Genomic DNA, 15,448 nt, shown 5'->3' on the forward strand with positions numbered 1-15,448 from the left:
CAGGGCCAATTGCGCTCTTGATTCGCACCGATTGCGGGACCGATGTGGTGCGAATATATTAAAGCCCACTGCTTATAGGTTATTGGGAAGCCCCAGGGGCGAGTGAACTAAGCTCTAGGCCGCTGTTGCACCGACACGAGCTGGGGGCGAATCCTTCGGTCCAATTTCTACTCCATAATAAATGCAGCCCGGTGAAGTCTGTTGCTTAAAACTTGCGTAATATTCTTCGAAGGATTTGTGCATCGGGATAATGAAAGTTACAAAGTCTCATCAAAAAGTGCGCCTTGGCTCTAGGCCTAACGGACAAAGTGGAACTTATCGGGTATAGGGGTCGCAACAGGACGATACTCAGCTTGAAACGGGATCGGAATCCTTGAGGGGCAGATGCATATTGTTCGGCCAAGACCCGACTCGGAACCTTGTTCAGTAAATGATACGATTTCGCCCCCTCAAGTCTGGGATCTCCCGGGTACGCCCAGTAAAATAGAATTCAAACCATTCGGCCCCTGCAGCAGCAACCACAAGAGGTCATCAGTGATATAAGGCGGCTTATTACTAGGAGCTCCCCTTGTCACACTTATCTATATTGCCTGCTAGACTTTATTGTTATCCTCTTTCTTTCACGCAACCAGCATCGATGGGTACACGCTTCAAAACGGAATCCAAAGACCCCGCTGTCAATGTCACGACATGGGTTCTTCTGGTCGTTGTCATTCTGAGCGTCAGTGCCCGGCTGGGAACAAAATTTAACTTATTCCACAAATTGACGATAGATGACTTGTTAATTGTGGCTTCTTTGGTATAAATTCTTGCCAGTTATCCTCATCGTGAATATTTACCGGCTTTCTAACTCCACTCTTCACGACTAGGTATTCTGCATTGTGCAAAGCGTGATCATATCCATGGCTGTGGCCTCTGGGTATGGAAAGCACTTTAAAGATGTCTCTGCTCCGGAATTTGATCAAACCATGAAGGCGAGCAGTTGTCATTTCGATTTTACCCTCTTCAGACCCCGCTAACCATCGATTCTACTCATAGTATCTGTACGCCGGGTCGCTTCTATACCTCATTAGCCTTACGTTATCGAAGTTATCTCTCGCTGTTTTCATCCGGAGCTTAACACCAACATCAAAAGATAGAAAGTATGCTCGTCTTGTGGAGGGCATGATTTGTACATGGGCTGTCATCACAATATTTGGTACTGCCTTCCAATGTTCCCTACCGCGGACGTGGGATTTCAGGAACGGCAAATGCTTCAATGAGGTAAAATCTCTGTCTGCGGTCATTGATGGATAATAGTACTGAGCTTTCTACGTTTTCCAGATGGCATGGCGCTTCTTCGTCACCGGCTCCAATATCGTCACAGATCTTATAATATTTTCCCAAGCTATGATCCTCATTTCTAGCATTCAGACTTCGTTGAAACGACGTATGATATTCGCCGGTATATTCATGCCAAGACTCCTGTGAGTTCTTCCTAGTGCCTTTACTATGCTTCTTCATCTCCAAGCTAACGAAAAATCTATATAGTGTCTCTGCGGCTGGCATTGGCCAGCTTGCGTTGATTAAGAAAGGTACCCAGTCACGCGATCCCACTTATGGCCTGTGTGATATTACGATTGTGGAAGTCACTGTGCAATGCCTGAGTATTGTAACAGCATGCTGGGGTCAGCTCAAGCCATTTCTCTCATGGATGAGAACCAATGGGCTCAAAATTGAGGGCGTGGACGATCCAACCAGCTCGAATTACAAGTACAACCGGTCGCAAACAAATGCCAGGTCGAGCCATAGGGGTCATGGCACTTCGCAATTTTCTATGAGGGATCAGATTCTAGTCACACAAGACTGGGAGGTGGACAGCCAGTCTAGTCGGGCGCAAATCATCTCAGAGAACCAGCCTTGGTCTGCGGGTGGCAAGCGATCTACCGATCGACTCAGCGGATGAACTTTGGCCAGTGCCCGCATGTATGGGGCCGAATCCAAGTTGTACACTGTAACACAGGGGCCAAAAAATATAAATAGCCAATCAAGTATCTGTATGTCCTCGTATGTAAATGCTTAACACATCCAGTACCTTCATAATAGAATTGCTGTTCCCTGCGAGGAGAAATACTGCTTGTGGTATCTGAACCATACCGATTTTTCAGGAGGTCTAGAATGATAGAAATCCACCATTCTTCACGATCACACGATTTGTCCCACGAGCCTAATTTAGATGAAATGATATCGGGTCGGCTATTTTCCCGGGCAGACTATCCGGCCAATGGCAAGAATGGAATCGATCTGCCGCAAAGTCTTGCATTGCATCGTAAGACATTCTGTAACTCTTGGCATGTAGAGCAATGGGGCCGCGAAACAGGCAAGGTGCTCCGCAAATACTAACCTACCACCTGCCTTAGTTTCCCTTGTGGCTTGGAAGATAATTAGACTTTACCTCCCACTCGACATCGTCCTGACGGCCCCCAATGGGTTGTGGGTCATGTTCTCGCAGAGCTACCCGTCTGGAGAATTCTCCACGATCGTCCCCTTGGTCGCGTTTTCAGGCACCTGAGGCCAACAGAAGTTAAATATCCAGAACTAATCACAAGCGATCATTTCCAGGAAAACATGCCTCGTGTTTCGTATTTCCCCGTCGTGGATGACAGCCCGCTACCCCAGAGCCCCAGCATACTCGGTTGGTTAAACTTGACAAGATCGGAAATATGAAAACCTGCGGGTGACTTTCGAGATGAAATTTTATTGATTGCAACTTCGGGCCGGATAAGAGTAGGTGAAAAGGGATCAAGATTTTGGGAAGCATCGAGGAGTTAGGCAGACCGGGGACCGTGGAGTACTAGTATGAGCAACGAAGCTCCAGGGCTCTGAGTCCTTGCCCGTATGGCGAACGATAGACGACAGCGAGCGGATGCTTGATTTTTAACAGTGTGCTGCCAGACTTGTAAGGCAACGTTTCAGCTAAACGAGAAGAGGGACTACATCACTCTCATTTTCTGGTAAAGACAGAGTATATAGATCGTATTGTAAATAGAACTAGTAGCGCTTGTTTGTAGTAGGAAGTATGCAGCCAGTTATCTTACTAGTTCTCGTTGTCTAGCCTATTAGACTATAACTTCTCCCTCTCCTTACACATGCCCCTGCACCTACAGGGCCCACATCGAGTGACACTTAAGCGCTCGACATTGCACCGTCAGGCGCAAGGCGGGGTTCTAACGGGTATAACTCTAGATTGGGAGGTTTCAAGCAAAGTGTTAAGTTGCCAGGTAATCCTTTTTTCTCAATTGGTCAGTAGCCTCACTGTCCTGGTTTGACCGTGTATTTAGCATTTCCTCGGTAGCTGAGATGCTATGATCCCCCAGGGCTCATACTCCCACAAGATATGCAAAATGCAATCTTATGTTCGCCCGCAACATGCGCATTTGAACAGATTGCTCTATTCCAGCATTTCATAGATCTCCGAATTTTTGTTTCAGCTTGATCGCACTCTCCATGCTGCAATGATATAAGGGTTGGCCAAGCTTCTTCATCGGTTGAACGACCTTTCTATTTACGGAAACTTCGGCCGAACTTCAACTCAATTCCCAAGCCGTCGGTCGGATTGATATCCCGACACGGTTTATTTTATCTGATGGCCCACATCCATAGTTTGTGGGAAGACCATGTCGGAAACTAGCATTAACACTTGAAGATCTTGCTTTCTTTAGGGCTCATGTCCTCTCCACTATGCATCAATCCAGCAAAGGCTTTAGGTGTTAGTCCAGAATTACGGGTCACACTAACATCTCCGTAGAACAATCGTCAGCAGTTTCTCCACCAAGGTCTCCCTCCAAGCCTCCATCGCTGACCAATGTCTCCGACTTATCATCGATAATATATTTGTCGAATATGAATATAAGTTTTCCGTGCAACCAACTTGAAGCCTCAACACCTCTTTTAAGTTATCTCCTCTTTTTCCAGCTATTCCAGTGTCGTTTTGGACATCATCTGAATATGTTCAAGAAGCTTGCCACCGCAGCTGTGCTGTCTGTCCTTACTGGTGCCTGTGCTGCGGACGCAAATAGCAATCCTCCTGCGCGAGTGTGCACATGATTCTTGCGCGCGGAACCACGGAGAGCTACCCCGGCCTTTTGGGTTCTTTGACTGATCTAGTTATGACAGCCATCCCGGGCAGCAATTATGAAGATATAATTTACCCGACTACTCAGGAAGGTTCCACCTCTAGCTATGAGGAAGGTATTTACAATGGCACCGCCCAGTTGAGTGCTTATGTCAAAGCTTGCCCAGCTTCCAAGGTAGTATTGCTCGGCTACTCTCAGGTAGGGAATACCCTGAAAGCTCTATCAACTTTAGAATTCCGCTTACTCTGTATAGGGAGCCATAGTCGTGAGCGACATGTTAGCCGGTGGTGGCGACGATGGGACCCTGGGCAATCTCACCAGGCCCTCCGTTAACCTAATACAGTGGGCTCGCACAGTACGTAACATGTACGATCAAACTCCCTCATACTAATCAAACGTAGTCGCCGCTGTTCTTCCCTATGGTGATCCCCGCCACATGCCTAACGAGACATACAATGTTGGAGATGTCGCCGCGACTGGTTCAAGTACCTCTATAGGAGTCTTCAGTTATGGAGCGATAAGCCAGAGTTGACATAAAAATCTGCACAGAAATATCCTCGTACTGCTGTGCAGCTCACGGCTTTGTCGAAGTATGCCAACCGGGTTCATGACTACTGTGATAACAAAGACGGAGTTTGCGAAGCCGCCGGAATGAACCACTCAGCCCATATGGCTTATGCCACCATTTTGGATAATACTGCGGCTACTTGGGTTGTGAACAGGTTACAGGCTGAGTGATTAGATCAATCCCCATGACCCTTGGATTGCCTAGGTTGTACAGCCCTAAAGCTTCAGGCCTTGAAAACTTGAAGAACCGACCCGGGTACCTCGAACTTCCCGCCGGAAGATTGAAATTACTAATCGCTAGTATCTTCTAGATCGTCGTTTGCCTACTACCAGTGTATATAAATTCGCGTCATCCATTGAATTCCAAGGTTGTCAAGGACTATGAAGATATGGAAACCTGATATGCGTAATCTTGGAAGTTTAGAGGGCCGCACGATGACCAATCTTTTCTATCCATTTGCCAAGATTCAAAATAGCAGATCAACAATGTGATGTGGTATTGAGATGTGGTTGTGGTAGTGGCAGTTGATTTGCCCGAGTGACAGCAATATGCAGATACCACCGCCTCAACGGAACATGCCCAATAACAATTGCGGAATGGGTAGTGTGTTGGGTTAATGGCCACGCGTGCGGAAGTTGAGGATCAAAATGTCGCTGGTAGAGAGATCGAAAACTGACGGTGATGGAATTATTTTCTAAGTAACCGCGGCTATCCAGGCCTCACTTGGGCGCTGGTGACACATGATCCCTCAGACATTCACTGCACCAACACATGGTTGGAACTGCAGCTCTCAATCTCTACGAAATCCAATCTTCTGGCAGGCTTCTTTACGACTGAAATGGACCGAAAAAAAGCCCAGGTGGTATTGCACCTGGGCATCTGAGTTGCAAACTTGAATAACTTGAAGGTTCGTACTAATGAATATAGTATATTCTTCATCTTGGTATATTGCCAGTGGCATTCTGAATGCACTACAACTCCCGAGAACTTCAAGTTGAACTTGCTTGGACTTGAACTTGAACTTGAATCCCAAGGTTTATGTAACTGAGGCTCCGAGGCAAAAACCTACTATCACGCCTACTGCCAAAAGTGACGGAAGGATCGGACAGATAGGGGAGGTGTACGTTAATATTTCTTTTTATTTCCGGTTCCACGCATCCAGACCTACGGGTATTGAAAAGGGGCATTGGATACAAAGAAATAGCCACGTAATCCGAGTTTTTGGAAATTAGAATGACATCTGGGCATGTTTCATCCAGAAAGATCCGGGGTGCTTATCTGGCCAGTTTATGTGTATATTGCTTTGTGCAAGTTGGTTCTTATTACTCTAACCGAAGCAGCGTTGAAAGTACGGAGTAGACACTTGAGGTATGGCTCCACTTAAGCTTGAGCCTTACAATCTATTTTAATTCACCGCCATTTGCATCAAGTTGTTCCAGAACCAGAACGGTTTATTCAAGTTGTTACTTTGGCTTTTGGAGAGCTAGACTCAGCGAGAAGTGTGAGACAGAATACAGAGCATGTTGCATTAGCTGAATCAGCATCAGCTCTAACGTCACGCTGACTTCGGATCGAGGCAAGTTTTGGAATGCCATCTCGATTTGGGAATCAACCCGTGAGCCGCGAGATTAATGAATCGACAGACTGCAATTTCCGCTGCTCTGGGTCTAACATCATAACGTCGATCACTTTCCTTTCAAAGTAGATGGTACCGAGGTACCTAAAGCTATCTGGGTCATATTATTCTGCTCGCAGGGTCTATCAGCACTTTCCCCTTTATGTTGCTCGCGGGGGTTCGAAACATGAAGCTGTGGAGGCCTTTTTTACCTAAGGTTAAGACACCACTTTTACAATGTAGTAAAGCTACCACTTCACCTTACGCATCGAATGGATGCATCTCCAGGTTCAAAATAGACATTTGCCACATTGGATCGCGCTAGTCGAATAACCCCTCCTCTTTTATCCACACCCCGCTTATAATCTCCAGTCCCGAATACGAAGATTGCAGCAGTCAGGTTCGAGGAAATCCAATTTTGAGCACATGGTCAGTCTAATGGTTCGTCGAAGTGTAAGCAATGCCCGTTAGTTACTGCGCCTCCTCCGGTCATCCTGGTAGTTGAGGATGTCCATATTTGTTCTTTGAACCATATCTGAAAATTGTTTACATCTCCCCACGCAGACCAGGCCGAAAACAGGATTGACTGGTATTCTGTGGGTCCCGGTTGCAGCCGCGAAGCCTCGGATCGTCAACCACAATTTTGTACGATCCGATAACGCCACCCGGGGCTGGTGAGAATGAATTGAGTGATAATTATCTGTGATAAAAATTCTTGAGAAGATTAAAAACATTGGAACGGTTCTTTTAACCCTGTAGTCGGCTCTATAAACCGATCGCATTGAGTAACTCATTTGTGTTCTCGATCCGTCGGGAGCTTTGTTTACAAAAATGCGAAGAGTTGCATAACGACACGAAGAGTAGAGGGATATTTCGATGAAATCGAGTCAAAATGCCCGAAAAAGGCCCGCCAGGCTAGAATAATGCAGGATCATGTGGCTTCTGCAGGGTCCTGGCTCGAGATGCGGGGTGCCAATCCGCAGCACAACAGCCTTGATTGGGTGGGTCTCGAAGATGTCTTACCTTGTGCAGAGACTCTGAATCACCCCAGTGGCCATCTTGAGCTCTGCAGTCCTCAACATAGACTACTCGTACGTCCGTACCTCATAATGATGTCTCACCGGTCCACTTCTAAGACATCGCTAGCACATCGCGGGTTATTTCCAGCCTCTTCACCCAGTACTGTTACATGCACTAATTCTTAGTCCATTCTATTTCAAGGAAGTACGATGGGAGATCAGCAGAGGTATTAGCTATTATCGATCGAGCTGCCTACCTCGCATATACCTGACTGTTTTTGTAGAAAGAATATAAATACCTTCCTCCAGCCCTACGAATTCATCCTCATCAATCTCAATCTCCATCTCCATCTCCATCTCCATCTATACAAACATACTTCCACTTCACCACCAACCAACCACACCACAAAACAACCGCCGAAATGCAGATCACTCAAGTCCTCTTCTCTACTCTCGTCGCTGCCTCCGCGGTCATGGCCGCCCCGGCCGAGACCAGCAAGAACATGATGGCCGCCAGCCCCCAGTGGACCATCCGCAACCTCAAGCGCGTCTGCAACGGCGCCGACACCTCGTGCACCTGGAACTTCGGCATCCAGGTTGGCACCGCTGCCACCAAGTCCTGCACTTACGTCGTTAAGGGCGCCACGGCTTCCGAGCGTAACGGTGGCCCCTCTGCCTGCGGTGTCTACACCATCACCTCCGGCTGGAGCGGCCAGTTCGGCCCTGACAATGGCTTCACCACCCTCTCCGTTGTCAACAACGACTCTCGCCAGATTGTCTGGCCCGCTTATACCGATAAGCAGCTCGATGGCGGCAAGGTTGTCAAGCCCGACCAGGCTTACTCTCCCGCTGCTCTGCCTTAGATCAGCACAGTGTGATGGGGAAATGGTCGTGTATAAATTGGGCTGGAGAAAGGCCCAGATTCTATAATGATGGCTCATCCATGACATGATTGGTTAGCCTTGATGTATTTAGCTCTTTTTTGAAAGCGAACACTCCTTGAATATATTCGATTACATCATTTATCTTTTTCTGCCCAGTGTGTGTGATGCGCACGGTACGTATGGTTTAAACCACTTCATGTCTCTTCCACAGAACTGGGTCTCGTTCAAAGAAGCTACTTCAGAAAGTCAGAAAGCCCGAGTTAGCTGAGGGATCTTCAAACATTGGAGGATTTGCTGGTTTGATAAAAGCCGAACCAGAGAGTAATTCGGAAATATATGAGTGAGAAGAGAGTCCAATTGGTTCCGAGATGCCGAAAAGGAATAATTGGAGTGATGACTATGCTGTGATTAAATTGAGATACCGTGCATTCAAGTTGCCTACTGGTTTTTAGGTGCTGTACTTACACATTTTGGGTATCTTGTAGAGATCCAACGATCTCGGCATCTGCTCCACTCTCAATCACCATCTCCATCGTCGCCCTGGCGCAAAGCTAGAAAGGGAATATTTGGGGCTATCATGTTCACTTCTACTGGTATTGATATATTTGCCTTGTGTCCATATTATTCTATCTCCACTGGTAGTGCTACTTGCTCGACCGCGCAATGCTGCCAAGTACTGAATTATAAACATCGTCCCATCTAGCTTTACGATGCCCTCTTCAAGTTTTAAGTGTACATTTCATTTCCCTTGAACGGGAAGTTCTGTCGTGATAGAAGTACCTTATCATGAATTTCATTTGTTTATTATTGTGAATGGTGATTGAACGATATTTAAACACCCATCCTCATACCGCCATTGGCGCATACAACACTACCAGTGCTCCAAACACCATCGGGGGTGCATAGCATACAGACAACGCCAGCAATTTCACTAGTGAATGCCGGTCGACGACCACCCATCTTTTCCTTGATCAAGCGAATCTGCTCCTCAGTCAACCGGCTCATAGTCGACTCATCATCCACATCCAACTTGGTCATGGGCGTATTATCCATATAACCCTGGATATCATTCCAGAAAGCCTCACCGGCCTTGAAATACATATCACCAATGACAGGGCCAGGGTTGACCGCGTTGACCGTGGCCCGGTCAGATAATTCCCGCGCCCAGGTCCGGGTCATAGACTCTAGAGCCGCCTTGGTACCGCCATACATAGACTGACCGACGAAGCCCATTGAGGCCGACACACTGGAGATATTGACAATTCGTCCTGAGCGGTCCGTGGGGAGGAAAGGGGCGACCGCTTGGGTGAGCAGCAAGGGGGCTAGCACGTTGATGGTGTAGTGCCAGTTAAAGTGGTCAGCAGTGATTGGGCCGCGCTGGGCGTCATTCAGATCTCGATCCGCCGAGACACCAGCATTGTTGATGAGGATATCGATTTGCAATTTTCCCGAGGAACCAAAGTGCTGGTGCGCAGCGTTGAGAATGGCGGCCGTGGCTTCATCGGGCTTGCCCAGATCCGCTTGAACGAACTCGCAGCGGACCTTGTGCTCAGCGGCCAATTCAGCGCAAATCTTCTCCGTGGGCGCGCGTGATGAATCGGAGGTATAGTTTAGGAGAAGAGAGACGCCCTTCGAGGCCAGATTGCGGGCAACGGCCTCGCCGATTCCTGGATAAATTCATGGGTTAGCAGAGCTGGTTGTGGTTTTGCCGGGGGGGAGAAAGATGGAGGAAATGAAGTACCCCGCGATCCGCCAGTGACGATGGCCAGCTTTCCTTCCAAGACGCGCGACATTTTGAGGATGGTTTTAAGGATGTAAGAGATTTTAATAGGAGAAAGAAAAGCAAGTCGTAATTGAATAAAGAAAGGCCAGCGATGCTTTGCTTTGTACTCCCCTCGCAATTTAGCCGACTGGCGGCTTCTCCACGGCGGGCTCAAATTGCCCGAAGGGGGCCAGTTGGGGAAGGTGGGTCAGCAGGGTCATCCTAGGATGCAGTGGTGAGTTACAGTAGATATGGTAGAAGTATAGAAGAGAGACAAGAAGAATGTGTGTAGAGGAGTAGAGTTGATGAGAGATGGTGTTGAGATTCGTGGTCATGTGCTCCGGACTCTTCAACTACACTTCCTTCCTTTCCCTCTTCTCTTCCTCTGTTGATCTTTCTCTCTCCCACACACTCTACCCACGCCTCTCTCTCTCTCTCTCTCTCGGCTAATTAATCTTCAACCGCTTAAATTCCTCCGCATTCTCTTGGATCGCAACCTCCACCGGCAATCGCTCCATACTGCTTGCCCCAAAGAACCCATGCACCCCCCGAGTCCTTGACAGCACAAACTGAGCGTCTGCCGGGCGTGCGATTGGCCCTCCATGACAAAGAACCAGCACCTCCGGGTTGATTTCAACCGCCGCATCACGAATCGCCTGCACAAATCCCACACATTCCTCCAGCGAACGCCCACTACGAGCCCCGATTGAACCCGCCGTCGTTAAGCCCGCGTGAGCTACCACAACATCCGCGCCCGCCCGCGCCATCTGCACCGCATCCTCCGGGCTGAAGACATACGGCGTTGTCACGAGTCCCTGTCGGTGCGCCGTCGCGATCATCTCCACTTCGCGATCATACCCCATACCGGTCTCCTCTAGATTGGCGCGGAACTGTCCATCGATCAACCCGACCGTCGGGAAGTTCTGTACCCCGACGAAACCGAGACGTTGCAGTTCGGTTAAGAAGGTTGGCATCGAGCGGAAGGGGTCAGTACCGCAGACTCCGGCCAGGACAGGGGTATTTTGCACAACGGGGGAGGACTTCGCTAGCCTATATCGAAGGAAAACAACCGTTCTCGTTAGCTGGCTTAAGGGTTGGAGGGAACCAAAGAGCTAGATGGAACTATACCATCTCCACTACGACCTGGTTCGCATCCGAGTATGGCATCAACCCGGCCAGCGAGCCGCGACCAGCCATGCGGAATCGACCGGAATTGTAGACCAGTATCAGATCACAGCCGCCTTTCTCGACTGCCTTGGCTGACAAGCCGATACCTTGTAGACTTTAGCTTTCTCCATCGAAGCCATGGGCTACTGCAACACTGTGATCCCAGCACTCACCAGCTCCGGCGCCAACAATAATGGAACCATCCGCGACCGTCTTACGCAGACGCGCGAGGACTTCCTCTCGATTCACCGGTCGGGGCATAGTAGTATTGAATGATAAAAAGGGGAAACCGACTCGGCCTCGAAGTATAGTATTGGTCTCACCGAGTATAGGGGAGAATGCAGTTGGATGTTGCACTGAAGGGATGGAGTCGTGGTATACCCCTCCTCTCCGCCCCACGAATGACCTCAGGCCCGCACACTCAAGTAGCAACACACTTGGCCATCACCATCGGCTACCTGGATCATCCCTGTTTCACCGAGACCTTCGGAAGGTTAAGGCTCGCGTCTCACACGATGCATCCCACACCAAAAAATCGACGACTATGCATCCCATGGTTGTGCTTTATTGGCGAATTTGGTTACCGGGCTCGTGGCCTAGGACCATGTATCGCGTCAACCCCGGCCGCAGAGGATATATAATCCGAGATTTGGACTTTTCTCGGGGAGGACGCCGTCTTTGAGGTCTTGGCTACGTTGATTTGCCTGGGCTTTTGCTGCAGGTGGCGACTGCTGTGGTTCTAGCTTTTCAAACTGCAGAGAGCTCCTTGTTGCACGGAAGCAAACAATTATGAACTTGCCTGAGTATTATTTCAGCTGGTCTATCAGTGAATTCAAGGTATCTAGCGATTTTTCCTATCGGTTTCTAGTCAAGCTGAAAGAACTGGCGTGGTATGCCAGGTGGTTTCATTCAGTTATACCAAGTGTCACCTAGGCTGCCTACTAGCGGAATATCGACTCGGGATATATTCGACAATGGCACTTATTTGAGACTCGGAAAATAATTCAACCAAGTCAGCAGAATGTGAATGCAAAAAAGACTTCATACTAACTTGAATTGAAATATCCACCAAGGGTGACTAGTGCCAGTGGTATTTGGTGTATAACTACTGGTGAAAATTTATTCTGTGGTCCAGGGCTTCAATTTCAAGTTTTCAAACTGTCCGCAATTTCGAAGATTACTAGTATTTGCGGATATACTAGTATAGTTATACCACTGGTCGAGGTTAGAGAGATAGTCACTAGTTACTAGAGAATTGCAGCAGCCCGGGAGTGGGAGGATTTGAAGTCCTCCAAGCCAATAATTTCCCCTTTATATTGTGTTTGCCAGATGCCCGAATCCTGCGTCATTCCATGAATTATGATGAAACTGATGAATTTGCAAATCGCAATCAAATTGAAGACCGCTGCTTGCGAGAGCGCTGGCCCGTCAGATGTCATCAGAGTTCAAGTTTATGCGCCTCGGCTCGTCAACGGAGGCCAAGATGCGACTTCTGTTCTTTCTGGGATGGGGGGGGTTTTCCATGCTTATCGTTTCCAGTTGTTCTGCGTGGGAAGGAAAAGCAAATAGGTATGAGGATTTGAAAACGAGGATTGTGGTATGAACCTGTTTATCAGACTTGGCTGTTCCAAAAGTGTGAAAGGTGGAAGTTGACGGTGGAAAACGTGTCGACATTCTTGGCCGGTACTAGGTCGAATCGTATCTAATGAGGACTAGTTATCACCAGAGTTAGTTATGGATTGAATAGAAAAGATGAACTGAATCATGACGGTTCAGTTGGTCCATGAATCTCACTGTCTGCTCTTCTCCTCAAGATGTGAGATGATCTTGAAACTAGTGACGAGCCTTGAATTGACAATCACGGTCATACTAATCCCAGGCGCCAATACAGCACAACGAAAACAAGAAGATTCTGTTTCGGAAGTATCACGCGATCAAAGTGACGCAACTGAAAGGACCACAAAAGTATACAGCGGTTTCAATCTCCGGCATCAATGGCTGGGCGCTTGTCGATTCCACAATCAACCCAATCAGGTTCCAAAATCAATCCAAGAACTGAAGGAATGATGCATGCAGGGGCAAGAGTACGCCGAACCAGTTCCATCTGGCAGAGCAAAGACCAAGACGAAACCAACCTTACTACTAGCACCTAAACAAATAAACAAGAAACTATGGAACCAGCGCTCCACGTAACTGATTCGCACGGTGCCATATCATCAAATCCACTAACTATGCAGGGGTTATGCCATTAAGCTCTCGAGTAATCTCCCTCAGCTTGGCGCACGCCTCTCCGCAGTGAGGATTCGACATCGCGTGGAGTCTACCACAACCCACCTCCCGACATGACGTTTCCGGCTTACGCAGCTCTTTGCCCGGTCGAATTTCCCAAGTAGATACTGGAGCGGGGTAAGAGGTGCATATTGAGAAGATCGTTTAGTAGAAGAAATCAATTATATTCAAGTTTCTATGACAAGTTCTTGCCCTAATGCCTAGGATTGCAGGCATCTGTTACCGAGGTGGAAATCGAAGCTCGCTACGGAGCCATATAATTGGGCAGATATGCACCTTGTAAACTGTATGCACTGAGTAGGATACCTAATTAGTTCAGAATCGCATAAAGCAAGTGCAGCAGTCACATGTGGGTACGCTTGTAAATATGGGAAATCTTTCAAATTGGAAATGTTTTGTAAAACGCGTATGTTATAATCTTTACATACCTTCTCGTAAGAGGGAAAACACCAATACAGATCCAAGGAGTACAATCATTGCTAAGCCACAGAGCATCATATTTGGTTCGACATGCCGGCTGTACATACAAATGTGAGTGCGAATGCGAGTGCGAGTGCTGCCTCGTCACCCTACCACAACAACCACTTGCTGAGTGGATATCACTCCCCCACTAAAATTACCCTCTCCACTTGAGCTCAATTCGGCCGGACCCTATGCGGGCCGGTCGAATGAAAGAAAACCATATTGCGCTTGGCATGGGGTGATAGCAATAGCGTGTGGGTTTTTCTTTCCCCTGGGACCCAGTGATATTTGGAAGATAGGTATGGAGTAGTACTGAAGACGTTGGCCGTGCTGGCGTGTGCATCTAATCTCCATACCAGGACTAGTTCCCGCCCGAGGGAAGGAATTTGCTGCGGATGTGTTTGTCTCAATTAGAATTCGGCTACAGACAGACAGTTATTGGATCGCAAGCCGAGACACACAGCTTGAAGTGTCTCGGCACATGAGCTGTCGAATATTCGATGGGGCGGTGCAGTGCGGAGCATTTCGTGCTGTGTGGTTGAAACCTGCATGGTACATCTGTCCGATGACTTCATTGTGGCTGCGCCCTGCAGGCTTGAGGAAGCTTTTGATACAGAAATCTCTCTATGGATAGCCCAGATGGAGTACTACAGATGTCGTTCGTGACTACTGACTAAACGGAGGGTCACTTAGTCGACGGATAGACAACGTACGTGTACGTACCCCAGTAACTAGGCCATGCACTACGAGTACGTCGATCAATTCGATCAACTTCTGAGGCGAAGGAATACCCCGGCGCATAATGTGCTATAATTCCCACATTGTATGTATGGAGTACAGGTACAAATTCCACAACCATATTGCCCAATAGTGGATGGGATTTTGTGGTCGGAAGTCGGCGGTCGGAGGTCCGATTGAATGAACTCTCCTCCGTACTCCGTAACAGCAACGGAATGAACCCACTTGTACAAAGTACTAACTACTAGTTAGTTGGTTGGTTCACCACTACTACATTATGTATATGATCACCCCTTTCAAGGGGGACCATCAATATCAAGACGATACTCCGTTATCTTTTCGATAGCGCCATCGATAGCGGTGCTATTTACAGATTGATCGGCACATTCGCCAGGTTAGGTACGCGGACCACCGAAAGAAGCATGGGGCAGGTGCCAGAATAGGACGATCGCGATCGCAAGACACCGCGCCACAGATCGGAGCTTATTCTGTGCTTGGGATAGATGCCAGGTGTACGGAGTACTCGTAGTGTGACTCTCCCGGATGACAGCGGAAGGAAAAGCAAAAGATGAAAGTCACTAGGAAGGGAGGCGTAGCGCGAGAGCTCTAGGCAGTAGCATTTTCTTGTCTTCCATATCCATCAGATTGAAAAAGTGTAGATATTCAATTCCCCGTACTTGTTACATACCTACTCGTTTTCGGATATACTGATGTGTACTCCGGACGGCCATGTGTGCTGCTGCGCCCCTTTAGACTTTGGTCAGCGAGTCGGCAGGCTGAGACCCGGATCGTCTCTAGAAAACCGGCGAATAGCAATTGCCGAGGCAGG

At 48.2% G+C, this 15,448-nt stretch overlaps 5 protein-coding genes across 5 annotated transcripts; 3 read left to right on the top strand and 2 right to left on the bottom strand.

The window, feature by feature from the left end:
• Window positions 1-637: 637 nt before the first annotated feature.
• Window positions 638-1,945, top strand: N7481_002390 (uncharacterized protein; the record flags this gene model as incomplete). Its single annotated transcript, XM_057261609.1, has 5 exons — window positions 638-799; window positions 870-941; window positions 1,039-1,263; window positions 1,324-1,466; window positions 1,531-1,945. The coding sequence occupies 5 exons, from the start codon at window positions 638-640 to the stop codon at window positions 1,943-1,945; spliced, it is 1,017 nt and encodes a 338-aa protein (XP_057126541.1).
• A 2,137-nt stretch (window positions 1,946-4,082) lies between these two features.
• On the top strand, window positions 4,083-4,853 carry N7481_002391 (uncharacterized protein; the record flags this gene model as incomplete). The annotated part of the gene is made up of 3 exons (XM_057261610.1): window positions 4,083-4,313; window positions 4,369-4,470; window positions 4,665-4,853. The coding sequence occupies 3 exons, from the start codon at window positions 4,083-4,085 to the stop codon at window positions 4,851-4,853; spliced, it is 522 nt and encodes a 173-aa protein (XP_057126542.1).
• Window positions 4,854-7,739: 2,886 nt separating this feature from the next.
• N7481_002392 (uncharacterized protein) lies at window positions 7,740-8,180 on the top strand (the record flags this gene model as incomplete). Its single annotated transcript, XM_057261611.1, has 1 exon — window positions 7,740-8,180. One exon carries the CDS (start codon window positions 7,740-7,742, stop codon window positions 8,178-8,180), a length of 441 nt encoding a protein of 146 aa, XP_057126543.1.
• An 852-nt stretch (window positions 8,181-9,032) lies between these two features.
• N7481_002393 (SDR family NAD(P)-dependent oxidoreductase) lies at window positions 9,033-9,994 on the bottom strand (the record flags this gene model as incomplete). Its single annotated transcript, XM_057261612.1, has 2 exons — window positions 9,033-9,868; window positions 9,943-9,994. The coding sequence occupies 2 exons, from the start codon at window positions 9,992-9,994 to the stop codon at window positions 9,033-9,035; spliced, it is 888 nt and encodes a 295-aa protein (XP_057126544.1).
• A 415-nt stretch (window positions 9,995-10,409) lies between these two features.
• Window positions 10,410-11,391, bottom strand: N7481_002394 (TIM-barrel enzyme family protein; the record flags this gene model as incomplete). Its single annotated transcript, XM_057261613.1, has 3 exons — window positions 10,410-11,045; window positions 11,092-11,237; window positions 11,304-11,391. 3 exons carry the CDS (start codon window positions 11,389-11,391, stop codon window positions 10,410-10,412), a joined length of 870 nt encoding a protein of 289 aa, XP_057126545.1.
• Window positions 11,392-15,448: the final 4,057 nt, after the last annotated feature.

This window comes from Penicillium waksmanii, assembly GCF_028829765.1.
Source record: "Penicillium waksmanii strain IBT 27052 chromosome Unknown utg000002l:1.0-3326099.0:1.0-3328782.0, whole genome shotgun sequence".
Classification (NCBI taxonomy): Eukaryota; Fungi; Ascomycota; class Eurotiomycetes; order Eurotiales; family Aspergillaceae; genus Penicillium; species Penicillium waksmanii.